Source organism: Heloderma suspectum, chromosome 10, assembly GCF_057233095.1.
Source record: "Heloderma suspectum isolate Gila_16-S chromosome 10, 16-S_ref, whole genome shotgun sequence".
NCBI lineage: Eukaryota > Metazoa > Chordata > Lepidosauria > Squamata > Helodermatidae > Heloderma > Heloderma suspectum.
The window spans coordinates 7,715,001-7,728,756 of NC_139467.1; the positions used below are offsets into that span (position 1 = coordinate 7,715,001).

A 13,756-nucleotide genomic window follows, 5' to 3' on the forward strand; every position below is an offset into this window, starting at 1 on the left:
CCTGAACCCAGTGCCCTCCAAATATTTTGGACAACTTCCTGCATTCCTGACCAATGGCCATGCTAGCTGGGGCTGATGGGAATTGAAGTCTGAAAACATCTGGAGGGCACCAGCTTAGCTAAGGGTGCCATAGGATGATTTTCCCAACCTGGTTGCCTGCAGATGTTTTGGGCAACACTCATCATCCCCAACTGTAGGCCATGCTGGCTGGGGATGATGGGAGTTGGAGTCACCTGTAGGGCATCAGGTTGGGGAAGGCTGCCACAGGGAAACGCCTCTTCACTGGTTGCCATCTACCTCATATTGTAAACCAGAACTTGGATAGTGAAATCTCTCAATTTAAGCTGAGGGACAGGTTATTCTGCAAAGGTTCCATACACAAACAAAATAGCTGCAGCGTTCAGGATGTGGTACAGACCTCAGAATTAGTTTTTGTTGTTTTCTAGACTAGCCCTTATGGCTGTGAAGATAAGCTTGCACGTTGATAATCCTAGCAAAATTTCCAGAGCCAGCACAGGGGGTGGGGAGGGAATTCCAGTTAATAAGGTAGAGATTCATTGCCCTGCATAAAGAAGCAAAATTATGCAAACTAAAGACATATTCCAAGTTTAATTTGCATAATTTATACAGGTGGCACAATGCTGCTTTTCATGGTGTTGGGTTTTGTTGTTTTTGGCAAGTGCAGCATGCACACAGCCCTCCATCCTGTAAGCAACTCTCCTTAACATAGGATGAGAAGATGAAAATCCATTTCATCCAAGTGATGCCCAAGTCTATCACAATTTTTAAAAAGTCTAAAGATGACACACAGGCAACTAGACAAGCATACAATTGTGTTTTTATAGACAGAATCACAGCCAGTGTTCAGAAACAGAATCACAACGTAGAAGGGTTGCTGGGAAGGTGGCAGAATGAGTCCTGAAACACTGGGGGAGAAAAGAACAGCAAGGAAAGGTACGCCTGAAAACATGCAAGTCCCTTAGAAAAGCAGCAGGAACAGAAGCTAGAGATGCTATTGTTAGACGTTATTATTCTAAGCATTTTTTCCACCCATGCACACTTTCTAATTATTTGTTCTTATGTGCAAGTTATTTTTGTATAATCAGTCACTTTCTGGTGGACATTTTAAAACATGCAACAACATTTCTTATTTCCACCCCCTCCCACTTGAATAATAAAAAGTTAACATGAGGATCCCCAATGAAGTATCAACCCCTTTGTCCCAGACTACATGATAAAAATTTGCTTTCATTTTTCTTAAGCCAACACAGGAGGAAACCCAGGAGAAAAAATACAAAGTTTCATGACAATGAGTATGGAACACAGAATGCTTGGCAGAAGAAACGCTCCCTTCAAACTATGCCTGAAGGAAGAGAACCATGCATGACAAGGTGATAATTATCAAGAAAGCCTGCACACAGAGGTACTAGCATTAAATGGGTTTTTGGCTACCTGCTGCACAGTTCAGGATTTGTCTGCTTCTTGCCATGCGGGCAACAGGTGAATGAACATCCTGCATCCCCTAGAGACTGGCAATAGATATACATTATGACCCCATATTCACATACATTATATGGGTGAGTGGCACTGACTTCTAAAGACAAGGGAAAGGGAAATTACACAGGGATTACACTTTCCCATATGAATTCAAGATGGTGCATTTTGGGAGCAAGAAAAGATCTTTTTAAGCCAGGAAAAGAAGCAGAGTTAGCACATACATCATGTTAGAATTTCAGGGAATTCAGACCTCTGCCAGTACTTGAAAAGGGAGCGGGGAGCCAGCCTCCATACAAGACCCAACTCTGGCAGCTTCATGTTTGTCTTTAGAAGAGAAAGCAATGCTACTCTTTGCAGGACAGATTGAATACGATAAAAGCTCAAGGAAAGAAATCACCTCCCAGCCTTGCAAGCCCTGCCTGAGGTAGGGAGGAAGATGTGGTCACAGGGATGTAATGGGATGAGGCACCAGAGATCGGGCATCTCTTCTGCTGTAAAGAAGAGGCCACTTTCAACCCCAGCATGAGCTTCAAGTTTTCTGGGAGGAGGAAAGGAAGCTGGCGCCATCCGCTGAGCCTGCTAAAGAGGCTTTAAATATTAAGCCATACAAATGTTATGCCATAAGAAGGATGTAAACGCCGGCTCAGGAAGCAATTGCACTCTGATCTGGGAAGGGCAAGCGAGGCAACAAAAAATGGAGAACGTCATGTTACAGCCTTCATTTCTCTCCAGGTGGAGCTAGTCCATAGGTGACACTCCCCAGCCCTGTTTCCTGCAGTACAAAGAGGTGGTTGCAGGGAGAGGGGTGATGAGAAAGGGAGCAGTAATAAGCCATTTGCCATCAAAGTCCAGTTCCTTTGTAACCAAGAACCCTCTCCTCCCCAAGAGCTGATCCACGCAGAGTTCTGCAGACAAGGAGCAGAGGGTTGGAGGGCAGTGGCTTAGCGCAGGTCCTCCTCTTCACCCTGTATAGTTTTCTTGATGCGCAGGAGCATGGTGGTGAGCCATTGGTCCAGACGAGAGATGGAGTCATACTCCTTCACCTGGCAAAGGGGAAAAAAAGATGCAACAAACTGCAGCCACAACTGGCCTAACTACCAAGGTGCGCTCCTCCATATGGAACTGCATTCAGGGTTAGCTTGCCATCTCCTGTTTGCTACAGTAAGATTCTTTATTTGTAAGAGGATTTCCACCCTGCCCTTCTAATGTATATGCACCACTCAGGTCAGCTACAACAGTTAAAATCACAGGATCAAGCAAAATACAGTGGAGGCAGGCAGAGCAGACAAAACAGACTTCAAATAAAAATGTTACCTGCCCAGCAGGTCAAAAGCTTGCTGGAATAAAAAGTCTGGAAAATCATAGAATAGTAGGGTTGGAAGGGGCCTACAAGGCCATTGAGTCCAACTCCCTGCTCAATGCAGGAATCCAAGTCAGAGCATCCCTGACAGGTGGCTGTCCAGCCTCGTCTTGAAGGCCTCCAGTGTGGGAGAGCCCACCACCTCCCCAGGTAATTGGTTCCATTGTCGTATTGCTCTTACAGTCAGGAAGTTTTTCCTGATGTTCAGCCGGAATCTGGCTTCCTGTAACTTGAGCCCATTATTCCGTGTCCTGCACTCTGGGATGATCAAGAAGAGATCCTAGCCTTCCTCTCTGTGACAAGCTTTCAAGTACTTGAAGAGTGCTATCATATCTCCCCTCAGTCTTCTCTTCTCAAGGCTAAACATGCCCAGTTCTTTCAGTCACTCTTCATAGGGCTTTGTTTCCAGTCCCGTGATCATCTTTAAATGCTTAAAGAGGGGGGCATCCAAACTTAATGGGGAAAGCTATTTCACAATTCAGGTGCTGAAACTAAGTTGACTCGCCTTGCTGTCCTAACATTAGGTCTCTATCACGTGTATTTGGCTTCAGTGAAAAACCAGCTTGATTTCGATCGGAGAATTGAGCAGTCACTGATTTTGCTAAAAATTGTTAGTTTGCCTTGAGTAAGGGCACAATCCTATGCATGTTTCTAAACATGCATAGGATTGTGCCCTAAGTGAATCACCATTTCTGAACCTCGGAGTTTAGCTTAGAAAGCAGACCTGATTTTACACAGAACACAGGACAATAATGGCTTGTCCTGGAGAGCTCCTTTGAGAAGAGCGATGAGCAAGCCTATACACACACATCCTGAGACACTGCCGCTAGCAAGTTGCCACAGCTGCTTTTTTCTCCCCATCTCTTTTCCTTCTAGGCTGGCACCAAAGGGGGACAAATCTGGCTGAGGTGCCTCTAGTTCCTGACCCCCAAAGTAACACCTCTGTGTCCATTGGCTAGTACTGCCTGTCTCCCACACTCTAGAACTGACTGTTCTTTTTCTTACCACATGAAGAAGCCTAAAGCCAGTGGTTTCCCTCTTAAGAAAAGGCACAGAGAAGGTGGAAAGTGGCACCCTGGGAGAAAATGAGCCAAATCGATAGTACAAGCTAGAGCTTCCCAGCCTGTTGAATTATACATTAATAGACACTCGATGACTCACCAACATGTAATGCTCACACTAGACCAGGGGTGGGCAACATGCAGCCCACATGGCTATTTTTGCAGCAGCAGCCACACGTCCCCCCACCCCGCCACCAAAACTGTGCCGCTGGTAACAAAAACACAGCAAATTAGCATGGAAACAAGACACACAGGGAGAGAATGCCTTGTATGCAAGCAGAGTTCCTCACACCCCAGGTGTCTTGGTTCCCTGCAAAAACTGCTACATTTGTCACCAACACTGATTTGGGCAGCGCAGCAGCAATTTCAGCAACAGCATAGGTGGGGTGCAGCCCCGAACCCTAGAAGTTGCCCACCCCTACACTATACACTCAAGAAAAGGTAGGAGAGCATGGACATACCGATTCAGTGTAGCTATCGATGTTCTGTTCTTCATGAGCATCTAGCAATTTCTATGAAAGAGAAAGGAAATTAGTGCATTTCTAGATCAGTTCTCAGACACAGTAAAATGACAGATAGTATCAGCATCCCATTGTGCCCTTAACCACTGGAAGAAGATTTCAAAGGCAGATGTTTCGGGCATGGATGCTTTGCTGGCTGAGGCATTCTGATGAGAGCACTGCATGTAATCATGTGATCTGGGATAGATCCAAGTTTAATGCATGCAATATGTTCAGAGGAGCAATGCAATGCATATGTCCCCTAGCACAAGCCCTTGTTCCAATCACCACCACCACCCTTTGTTCCTCCCTCCTTGCTGACCAGGATCACAGAGCCTCTCACTTCATGCTCATTCCTACCCTACTGTTAATATAAGGAGACTGAACAGGAGACAATTATGCTAATTCAGTAATGAAGTTTACATAATCTAATCTAATGTTTCCTTGTGTAGCTCAAGACTGTCAGGGTGGACACTGAGCCCATAGAATCCCAGAATAGTTCTGATTCTGAGGAAGAGCAGTCGCTCCTGGGAGAGGAGCGCGCTCCTCTTTCCCAGGACCAACAGCTGACGGAGATTCCTCCCACCAGCATTCCTAGCTTAGATAGCAGTCCAGGTAGCAGTCCAGGACAGAGCGCGGATAGCAGACTTGGTGGACGCGCAACGCCGACGCAGAGAGCGGCGCCAAATGGAGGGCGCAGAAAGGAGGCGTAGTGCCCGGTTGGCACGCAAACAACGGCTGCGCCCAGAGGATCCAAGGGAAAAGGGGAGGGGCTCTCCCTAGTCCTTAAGTTCAGGGGTCTGCCAGTAATTCCCTTTCAAACGGGGACCAACTGTTCCAACTTAGGGCATAGGTACTGTGCTGCTCAGATCTAGCTGCAAACGGTAGAGTTGTTAAGTTGCAAAAGAAGAATAAAGCTTTGAAAGGAATCCCTTTGTGTCTGGACTTAGCTATTGGACTGGACTGAGAGTGGCCTCCAAGGAGCCCTTGACAAAGACTGACAAAAGCATATTTCAACCACTAAATTGATGCCTCCTCCCAAAAAGTAGGACACAGATATACGAGCTAATGGATGTCTAGGCTGGACTTTGAAGGCCAGATAAAAACTACTCACTTTAACCAGTTTGCACTCTCTGGAGTCTGAGAAAGCTGGGAACATTTCTTCATATTTCTGTACAGCCAACTTGTTTAAAAGAAAAAGGGAATGGGATCCCAAGCAGTTAATTGTCAGTCATTCAAAGGTTTAGTAGTACAGCTACCCAAGTTTTAGAGAGACTGATACACTACAGAAGCCCCATGGGGGGGGGGGGGCAAGTGGGCTCCCTAGATGGCCATGTCCCTTCCCCTGACCAACTTTCCCCTAACTGCTGATTCTTCAGTAGTTTTCCAGCCTTTATGCAGTTTCTCCCAAGGCTTCATTACTGGCAGGAAGAGCTTTACGCTGAAATACACTGGGATTTTGGCCCTGCCATCTTTGCCTTTGGCCCCACCCAGCACTGGAATGCAGCCCCAGAATTTGACACTCAAGCCGAAAGAGGCTGAACACCCCCAGCACCCCTACATGCTGCAAAGCCCACAGCACTATGCACACAGATGATATCAACCCCGCTCCTTGCTCAAACTCTTGAACTTTTTAAATATGTCTTTCAGCCTTGTTCCAGAAGTTAAACCCTCAGATCTTTCCTGCTGCTATTCTCCACCCCCACCAGCCTAGCAAATGATTGCTCCCTCCCAAGACCAAAGTTCAAGAGGCCATATCCTGAGGACATTCAACACCTCAAATAGACCCTTGCTAACCTGATCCCCTCCAGAAGTTTTGGCGTACAACTCCCAGCATTCCTGACCACTGGCCATATTGGCTGGGGCTGATGGGGGTTGAAGTCCAACACATCTGGAGGGCACCAAGCTTGGGAAGGCTGGTCTAGAGACTCTTTGAGTGCTGAGTCCCTCCAACAGCAGATACAAAGCTCAGCAACCTCTCAAAGGCGACAAAATTATTGCCCAAACCTTGGCATTGAGCATGTCAATGCAGAAGTGGCAGAGTGCGGCCTTGAAGAAGTACTCCTTCGCACTGTACTTCAGCAGGGGACTGTCCATGGCGCTGGTGCCCACCTGGAGATGTCAAAGAGCAGCAATTCAAGCAAAGGGACAAGTTTAAACTCAGGCCCTGAAGACTGACACCTCGCTCCTTTGAGGATAGCTCTCTATTCAGGAATACCATTTCTAGCACATAGCTCACTGACCTACCCCATGATTAGTAAAACCAAAAGTATTCACAGGAAAAGTGCGTAGAATCCACAGAAGTAAAAAAAATCCAGCTTCCCTGAGATTGGAATTTATATTACCTGGATGAGCAATTTTAGTTCAAGCATGGAATAAACACTTCCCTGGCTACAGTTTCATTTTCATACATTAGGACCAACATGCGGTGCACCTATGTCTTAAGAATGCAACAAAGACTCGGGGGCAGGCAAAGGAGGGGGGAAGACCAGTTATAACCAGACCTGCTCATAGATTTCAACAGCCTTCTGGTACTGCTCCAGCTGAGCTGCGTAGGTAGCCACTTTCAGCAAACACTTGTTAGCAGAGCTGCAGAAAGAGGAAGACAAGCTAGAGGAATCTGGACAAGGAAAGAGCAACAACCTCCTCCTCCCCCCCCCACACCCCTCCCTCCCTCCCTCCCTCTTCTTTCTCTATGCACAAACCAGGCAACATCTGCTGGTGTCATGACCCCAGGAAGGATCAGCTTAAGAACCACCAAGACCAAAACACACTAACAAGGACTATTTCTTTAAAAGTAAAAAAAAAGCTGAATCCACAAGGGAATAGCCAGACTGTTACTTCACCAGGCTTCAATTGCTGAGCAAGGTATACTGAAGATAAAACTGTATGTTACAAGGCAAAATAGAATTTCTCTTCCCTGGGAATTCTTCTTCTACTTTTTTGCCAGATGGTGCTCCAGACACTGGGTGCTCTCCACTCAGGAGGCAGAATCTTCTTAAATTGAGGGCAACTAGGCTTAGAGGCTGGGCAAAAGGCACCTCCCACTTCCTCCCAAATGCCAGAAACTTCTGTCTAAGGGCGCAATCCTATGCATGTTTAGACAGAAAAAAGTCCTACAACTCTCAGCTGGGAGTTGTAGGACTTTTTTTCAGCCTAAACGTGTATAGGATTATACCCTAAACCAGAGCTGAGCAACGTGGCTCATAGCCAGTCCCTGCTACCCCCTTGAAAAAGCATGCGGGGGGGGGGGGGATGGCCATTCATGTCACTAAGTGCCTAAAAGGTCAAATTTTGCTTGTTTGCAAGCTAAATTTGACCCTTTTAGGGCTCCGTGGCTGCTGTGTTTCACAGTGTTATTTCTTACACTTTCTGAGCCAGCCAATAACTGGAGTTCTCTGGGCAGCACATGCCAGGATAATGAAACGTGGGCGCTTTTTAACCCTATCCTCTTTGCCCTAGCTTCCACTGCCACTTGTTCACCAACCGCAGCTTGCCTTTTGCAAAGCTCATGGAAAGGATATGCAAACCATGCTGGATATGCAACTAAAATATGCAGCCCCTCGGTTCACAAACTTGCTTCCAGTGAGGCTCTCAGGGATGAAGAAGCTGCCCTTGCTGGATACAGACCAAGGGCCTGCCTTGTGCCTGAGGCACAGAGTAGGCATTGACATTCCATCCATCCTGGGAAACAGGGGTCTCTGATTCAGACTGGGTTCCTTTGAACAGATTTCAATCTCTAGCTCCCCAAGACCAATGCTGTGGCCCATGACAAACCACTGTAATTTTAAAAAATGAAGAAACAGTTCCTATCCCTGAGTCCTCTGGGAATGCTCAGCTATAACTAAACAGTCATGTATTTTAGACTTGTAAACAGCCACTCAGCTTGGGTGAGTGAAAGTGGTCTATGGAGTCACAAAAGGAAGGTTTACTGAAATTGGGATTCCACCCCCCGCCACACACACACTTCTTATAGACCACAGAAGATTAATATTTGTGGGTCAGTTACCTTTGTGGATTAGCAAAGCTGCTATATATTCCAGCTGAGACACACATGCCTTGGTGGAAATGGGAGATATCAGCCCAGTAAGATATCTGACCATGTTCTGCTCACTTTCAGAGTTGTACAAATGCGCAGCTCTTTTGAAAGTTCTACCCCAAACATGGCTCCACAGAACTCTGAGTGACTAACACATCATCAATTTAAAATATAACTAAAACTTCTGAAAAAAAAAAACTATCCTAGAGACCTTGTTCGTGTGTGAGGAGGGAAGGAGTGAGAGTTCCACAACATGGGTGCCATTACAGAAAAGTCCCTGCCGCTTAGAGTCATCAATTTAGCCTCTGACAGAGAAGGAATTTTGAACAAGGCTTCCTCACGTACCCTCAGTGTTCAGGGAGGCTCATGAAAGAAGGCATTTTCCAAGGAAAATGGTCCAGTTTAAGGCTTTATAGGTTAAACCCAGCACTTGCTAATAAGAGTGAACTAATCTGAAGTTTCTCAACAGCCTTCAAAAGCAGCCCCACATAGAACACGTTGTAGCAATCCAGCCTGAGTGCTACCAAAACATGTAATCATAATATCCAGGTCACCCTTTGCTAGGAGCAGCCATTGCTAGTGCTCCAATTTCAGCTAATCAAAGGCACTCCTGAGCAAGGCATCCACCTGAGGTTGCAGGAGCAGTGCTTGGATACAGAAGCACCCCAAAGTTCAACCCCATCTAGAACAGGGGAACTACTAACTCCCAGAAACATCTGACCTCTACCAACTCCACCTTGTTTGGACTAAGTTTGTTTATCCACCCTCACACAATCCATCACTGATGCCAGACACCTGTTCAGGGCATCCATCGCCTCACACAGTTCCTTAAGAGGAGAAATAGAGCTGAGTGTCATCAGCATACTGGTGAACTGTCACTCCAGATCCCCAGACTACCCAGAGCAGTTCCACACAGATGCTGAAAAGCACAGGGAAGATGGAACCTCACACAGTAAACCCCACAGGAGCAGCAGTCCCCCAGGGCCAGCATCACCTTCTGAGGCCTGCCCCACAGGCAAGACTGGAACCACCATAAAGCAGCAATCCTACAGCAGAAAAAGGAACAGGAAGACATTTTCCAATTACCTGTTGGATTCTTCACCTTTATAATAATCTGCAGCTTGTTCATAATGGGCTATTGCCTGGAAAGGAAGCAAACAAGAGAGAGAGGAGAGAGAATAAGAGATCAGATGGAACACATGGATTTGGGTCCAGGCCGAAGGTGCATATTGCTCAGCTTTCTGTCTCCAGTGGTCAGCCAAATGTCTACAGGGGGTCCACAGCCAGGGCAAAATGGCAGTAGCCCACCCCATGGGCTGGGAAGCTTGTTGACCCACGATGCCCACTTGGAGAGAGGGAGGCAGGCAGAGATGACATCAGAGCCTGCTCCAGCTGGGTTACCCACTCACCCTGCAAGGCCATCTACCACCAGCTGCCCTGTGAGAAATCCCAATGACTTATTACATGTTGATATTGTTTGTCAATGTTTTGTTTTGTTTTTTTTAGTGTATTTGGATGTTACTTGTAAGCGGCCATGAATGGATTTGTATTCTGAGAGGCAGCATATAAATGTTAACAGCTTACAAAGGCTCTCTTTATATATATATATATATATATATATATACACACACACACACACACACACACACACACACACACAGATAAGCTATCACATCTGATACAGCCCTCAGTGGTGAGAGGAAGACACTCCACATGCACCTCGAGATGGTCTTCTCCAGTCATCTTCAACATTTGGCAGTTAACTGTCCAGCTTATCTGTAAGTGGAGACATGACTCACACACCCCTGCTGGAAGGCATTTAAAAATGTGAGCACAAGTTCAGGCCTCAAATCAAGCCTCAACTATCATCTAGCCCGTGGAGCCTACCTAGCTCCATTTCTCTCCCCCCACCACACCCCACATTCTACATTCTTTGAAACCCGAGTGTTAAAAGCAGCAGAATTAAAGTGAATTCTTCAAAATGTACTGTGATTCCAACATCTACATTCTTCTGGGGAGAAAATACGAAGGGAGCATACTTACTAAGACAAGGGGAAGACAGAATACAAGGCAGATATTTCTTTCTCCCCATCATACCTTTTCAATGTCCACCAGCTCTGCCTCGTAGATCTCTGCTATCGTTATGTGGTGCTTGGCTGCAATGGTGAAACGGCCCTAACAAAAAGGCACAGAGAGATAGTGGTCACCATAGGTCACCGTTTTGGGACATCTGGGTCTTTCTGTGCACCCCTGACTGCCCCAAAGGAGCCTTATTTCAGGCTTTGGGTAGCTTCTCAACTATGCTGGAACTCGGGAACTGTCTTGAGCTGCCAGACTCTGAAATTCCAACTGTCTTCTTGCTCTGCTTTACAAAATGCATTCAGAAACATTTGGAGCATATCCAAGTACACTCCCCACCCCACATGTGTGGGGCAGGCAGGTAGGTATGCACATCCGGACTTTGTAAAGGTTCATGCAGCAATTACCTTATTTTAAGGCTGTCCAGACTAGTGATTAGCCTCACCAGCTTCAATGCTTTTCTTGATTCACTTGGCAAAGCAATCTGCTTAATACTTTTAAGTACCGTCCACACTACAAGGTACTTTATCTGTATAAGTACATGCCTCCTCCCCAACAAATCTACAAAGGATTTACTGCAAATCCCACACCAAGCAGCATGAGCTACTTGTTCAGCCCGCAAACATTAGCTTGAGATGACTTTCAACAGAGCCTAACCCACAGATGGCACCAAAAGTCCCATCCACGATGGTAACGTTTACTTGCGTCTTCCAAGGGTGATTCCCATATGCCCACACAGTGCTTCCAGACAGAGGACTCCTAGCACTAGCAATCAGAAGGCATTGAGCAGCTATTCCATCTTTTGCTCCATAAATGATTTTCTGCGCTAAGAGAAAAATGGAAGCAGCAGTGGGAAAACACAGGAGGGCTGTGAGTGGAAGACAAGATCGCCTGGACCCCAGTAAAATTTCATGAATGAGGCAGGGCAATGGCACAATTAAAAGCCTTGTCTGAAAGCACCCAGAAAGGGGTTATTAAAACACCATACTCCTCTCATCACAGTTTAACATTCTCTTATGCCATGCACATACATACAGACTACATTCTGGCCTCTTGCAGCCATGTCCACGGCAGCCATGTCCAAACCACAGCAAGTGACTTGAGGAAAGGTCGCCTTCTCCTGGGTTTGTCATCAACCCTCCCCCCCTTTTAAACTTGAAATAAATCTTGTTTTTAAATCTGATTTCTGAATTGCACATGTGAGACGGGCTTACCATGTCTGTATAGATCTCAATAGATCTGAGGAGACAGTTAATTGCCTCTGTAAAAAAAAAAAGTTGGCAGTTTTAAACACAGTAACACGAAAAGATAAAGCCAGCTGGCAGTGCTACTCCTCTGACCTCCCTGAAAGGAACAAAGCCACGGGGTGTATTTATAGCACATTTCCCTCCCTGGAGATCAATAGCCACTTAAGGAAAAGCTGCTGAGGCCTGCAGTTCTTCTGGGAACTGGAAAAGAGTGCCAAGCAGATTCAGAGAATTGATGTGCATTTTTATTACTGCTTGGGTTCTATTCTGCATTGTCCTCCAGGTGGGAATACATGCAACTAGCTCCCACCCACCTCAAACCCTACTCTGAGGGAAGATGGGATGATTCTGATGTACTCCCAGGACACACACAACCAGTGCCCCGTGTCAACAGGATGGATTCCAATGCTGCCCTTGTGTGGCCAGTTGAAGAACTGCAGCACCGAATACATCTCAATTAGAAGCATACATGCTCTGTTTACACATAGAAGCCACTTTTTAGCCCTCATTGCTTTAATGGAAAGTTGTTCCAAGCTTGGAAGCAAGCCACTTCTGAAAGCTCAGAACATGAAGTGAGGGCTCCAATGTAGCTTTAAATGCTCAGCACAAGATTACTGTATCCAACACATTTGCCTCCTGCCCCCACCGCAAACACAATTCAACCTTGCATGTAAGTATACTTTAAATATTACCCTATGACCAAGTTCAGGGTGGCTTACAAATGAGGTAACAAATAAAACCAAGACAGTAAAAGTTAAACGCTTAAAAACCAGCGGAAACATTGAAACAAATTAGAGCTGGAAAATATAAAAAAGTTAAAGGGGAAAAAGGGTCCTTGGCCATGGCCAAAACATCAAAGTAGGTGCCAAATCAGTCTCTCTGGAGAGGGCAGTCCAGAGCCAGAGTGCCACCACTTAAAGAGCTCTTTCCCAGTAGTCATCTGGCACACCTCACCTGGTGGTGGCAGCCCAGAAGGGCCTCAGAAGAATTGCTTAATGTCCAGGCAGCTATACGTGGAGACAGGCAATCACTGAGGGACCTGGCACCAAGCCCTGAAGGGCTCTAATGGCCCAAGCCAGCACTTGTACGCAGAACCAAGCTAGTGAAGTCAGGAGATGTAAGCTGCCTTGAGTGCCATTTTTTGGTAGAAAGGTGGGGTACAAATAAAATAAATGAATAAATGGGCACAAGTTGATCTCAGCTTATACATTTGTACCTGTACTCTCGTCTACGCTATGGATTATACCAGCAGCAGCATGCAACATTTTCCTCTCCATACTTATCCCCAGAGAAAACAACCACTCATTAAAGGCAGAAGATCCAAAGGAAGAGGATTTAGGTGCCAAGATGGAGTCCGTTTAACGACACATTAAAAAAACCTACAGAGCCAATGTGTGCCCCAAGTGCCCCCTCCCCACATGCTGCTCTACCTCCCTCAGCGCAATGACAAGGGCGAGGCTTGCTTTTCAGCTCCGCTACCACAGCAGATAATCAGAATGCAAATCTCCAGAAGATTAAGCAAATCCCTGGGGAGGATTAAATTTGTTTTCTCCTCAAGTTACTCTATCATCTTTCCCCCTGAAATTGCTGCCTGAGTCAGGAGGCAGCTGCAAAAGAGGGCTAACTCCTCTCCTCATTCATTCACTTCTTTTCTGTTAATGAATACCATCAGCCAGGCACATGAAATCCTGGAAGAGGCATCCTCTTCCTGAAGAGGCAAAGCAAAACTGGAGCACAGGCCTTGCATATATCCAAGTTGCTGTGCAGGGACACAATCAACCAGCAAGATGAGAACCAAAGCGCTCTCCCCACAATGGTTGCTTCTGATGGAGGAAAAAAGATACCATGACTTTAACCTGCCTTGAGTGCATATTCTGATCTCAGACACCTGAGTGGGTGGACCCGAGGGAAAGGCAAACCACACAAGGCTTAGAGTTACTCTTGCTACTTTATACCAAGTTGCACAAAAGGTT

The 13,756-nt window shown here is 46.2% G+C and overlaps 1 protein-coding gene across 4 annotated transcripts in view; it reads right to left on the minus strand.

The window, feature by feature from the left end:
• Positions 1–820: 820 nt before the first annotated feature.
• Positions 821–13,756, minus strand: part of NAPA (NSF attachment protein alpha) — a 28,432-nt gene continuing 15,496 nt past the window's right edge. For 2 of the 4 annotated variants that reach the window (XM_084814907.1, XM_084814910.1), the window contains exons 4-12: positions 11,751–11,797; positions 10,555–10,632; positions 10,177–10,233; positions 9,544–9,599; positions 6,923–7,007; positions 6,426–6,530; positions 5,533–5,601; positions 4,380–4,430; positions 821–2,540 (exon numbers count right to left, since the gene is read on the minus strand). In XM_084814907.1, the coding sequence (XP_084671033.1) occupies positions 2,439–2,540; positions 4,380–4,430; positions 5,533–5,601; positions 6,426–6,530; positions 6,923–7,007; positions 9,544–9,599; positions 10,177–10,233; positions 10,555–10,632; positions 11,751–11,797 (650 nt within the window). In that variant the 3' untranslated portion in view covers positions 821–2,438. The remainder of the gene's footprint in view (positions 2,541–4,379; positions 4,431–5,532; positions 5,602–6,425; positions 6,531–6,922; positions 7,008–9,543; positions 9,600–10,176; positions 10,234–10,554; positions 10,633–11,750; positions 11,798–13,756) is intronic. The other 2 variants (XM_084814909.1, XM_084814911.1) reach the window with 1 other exon arrangement.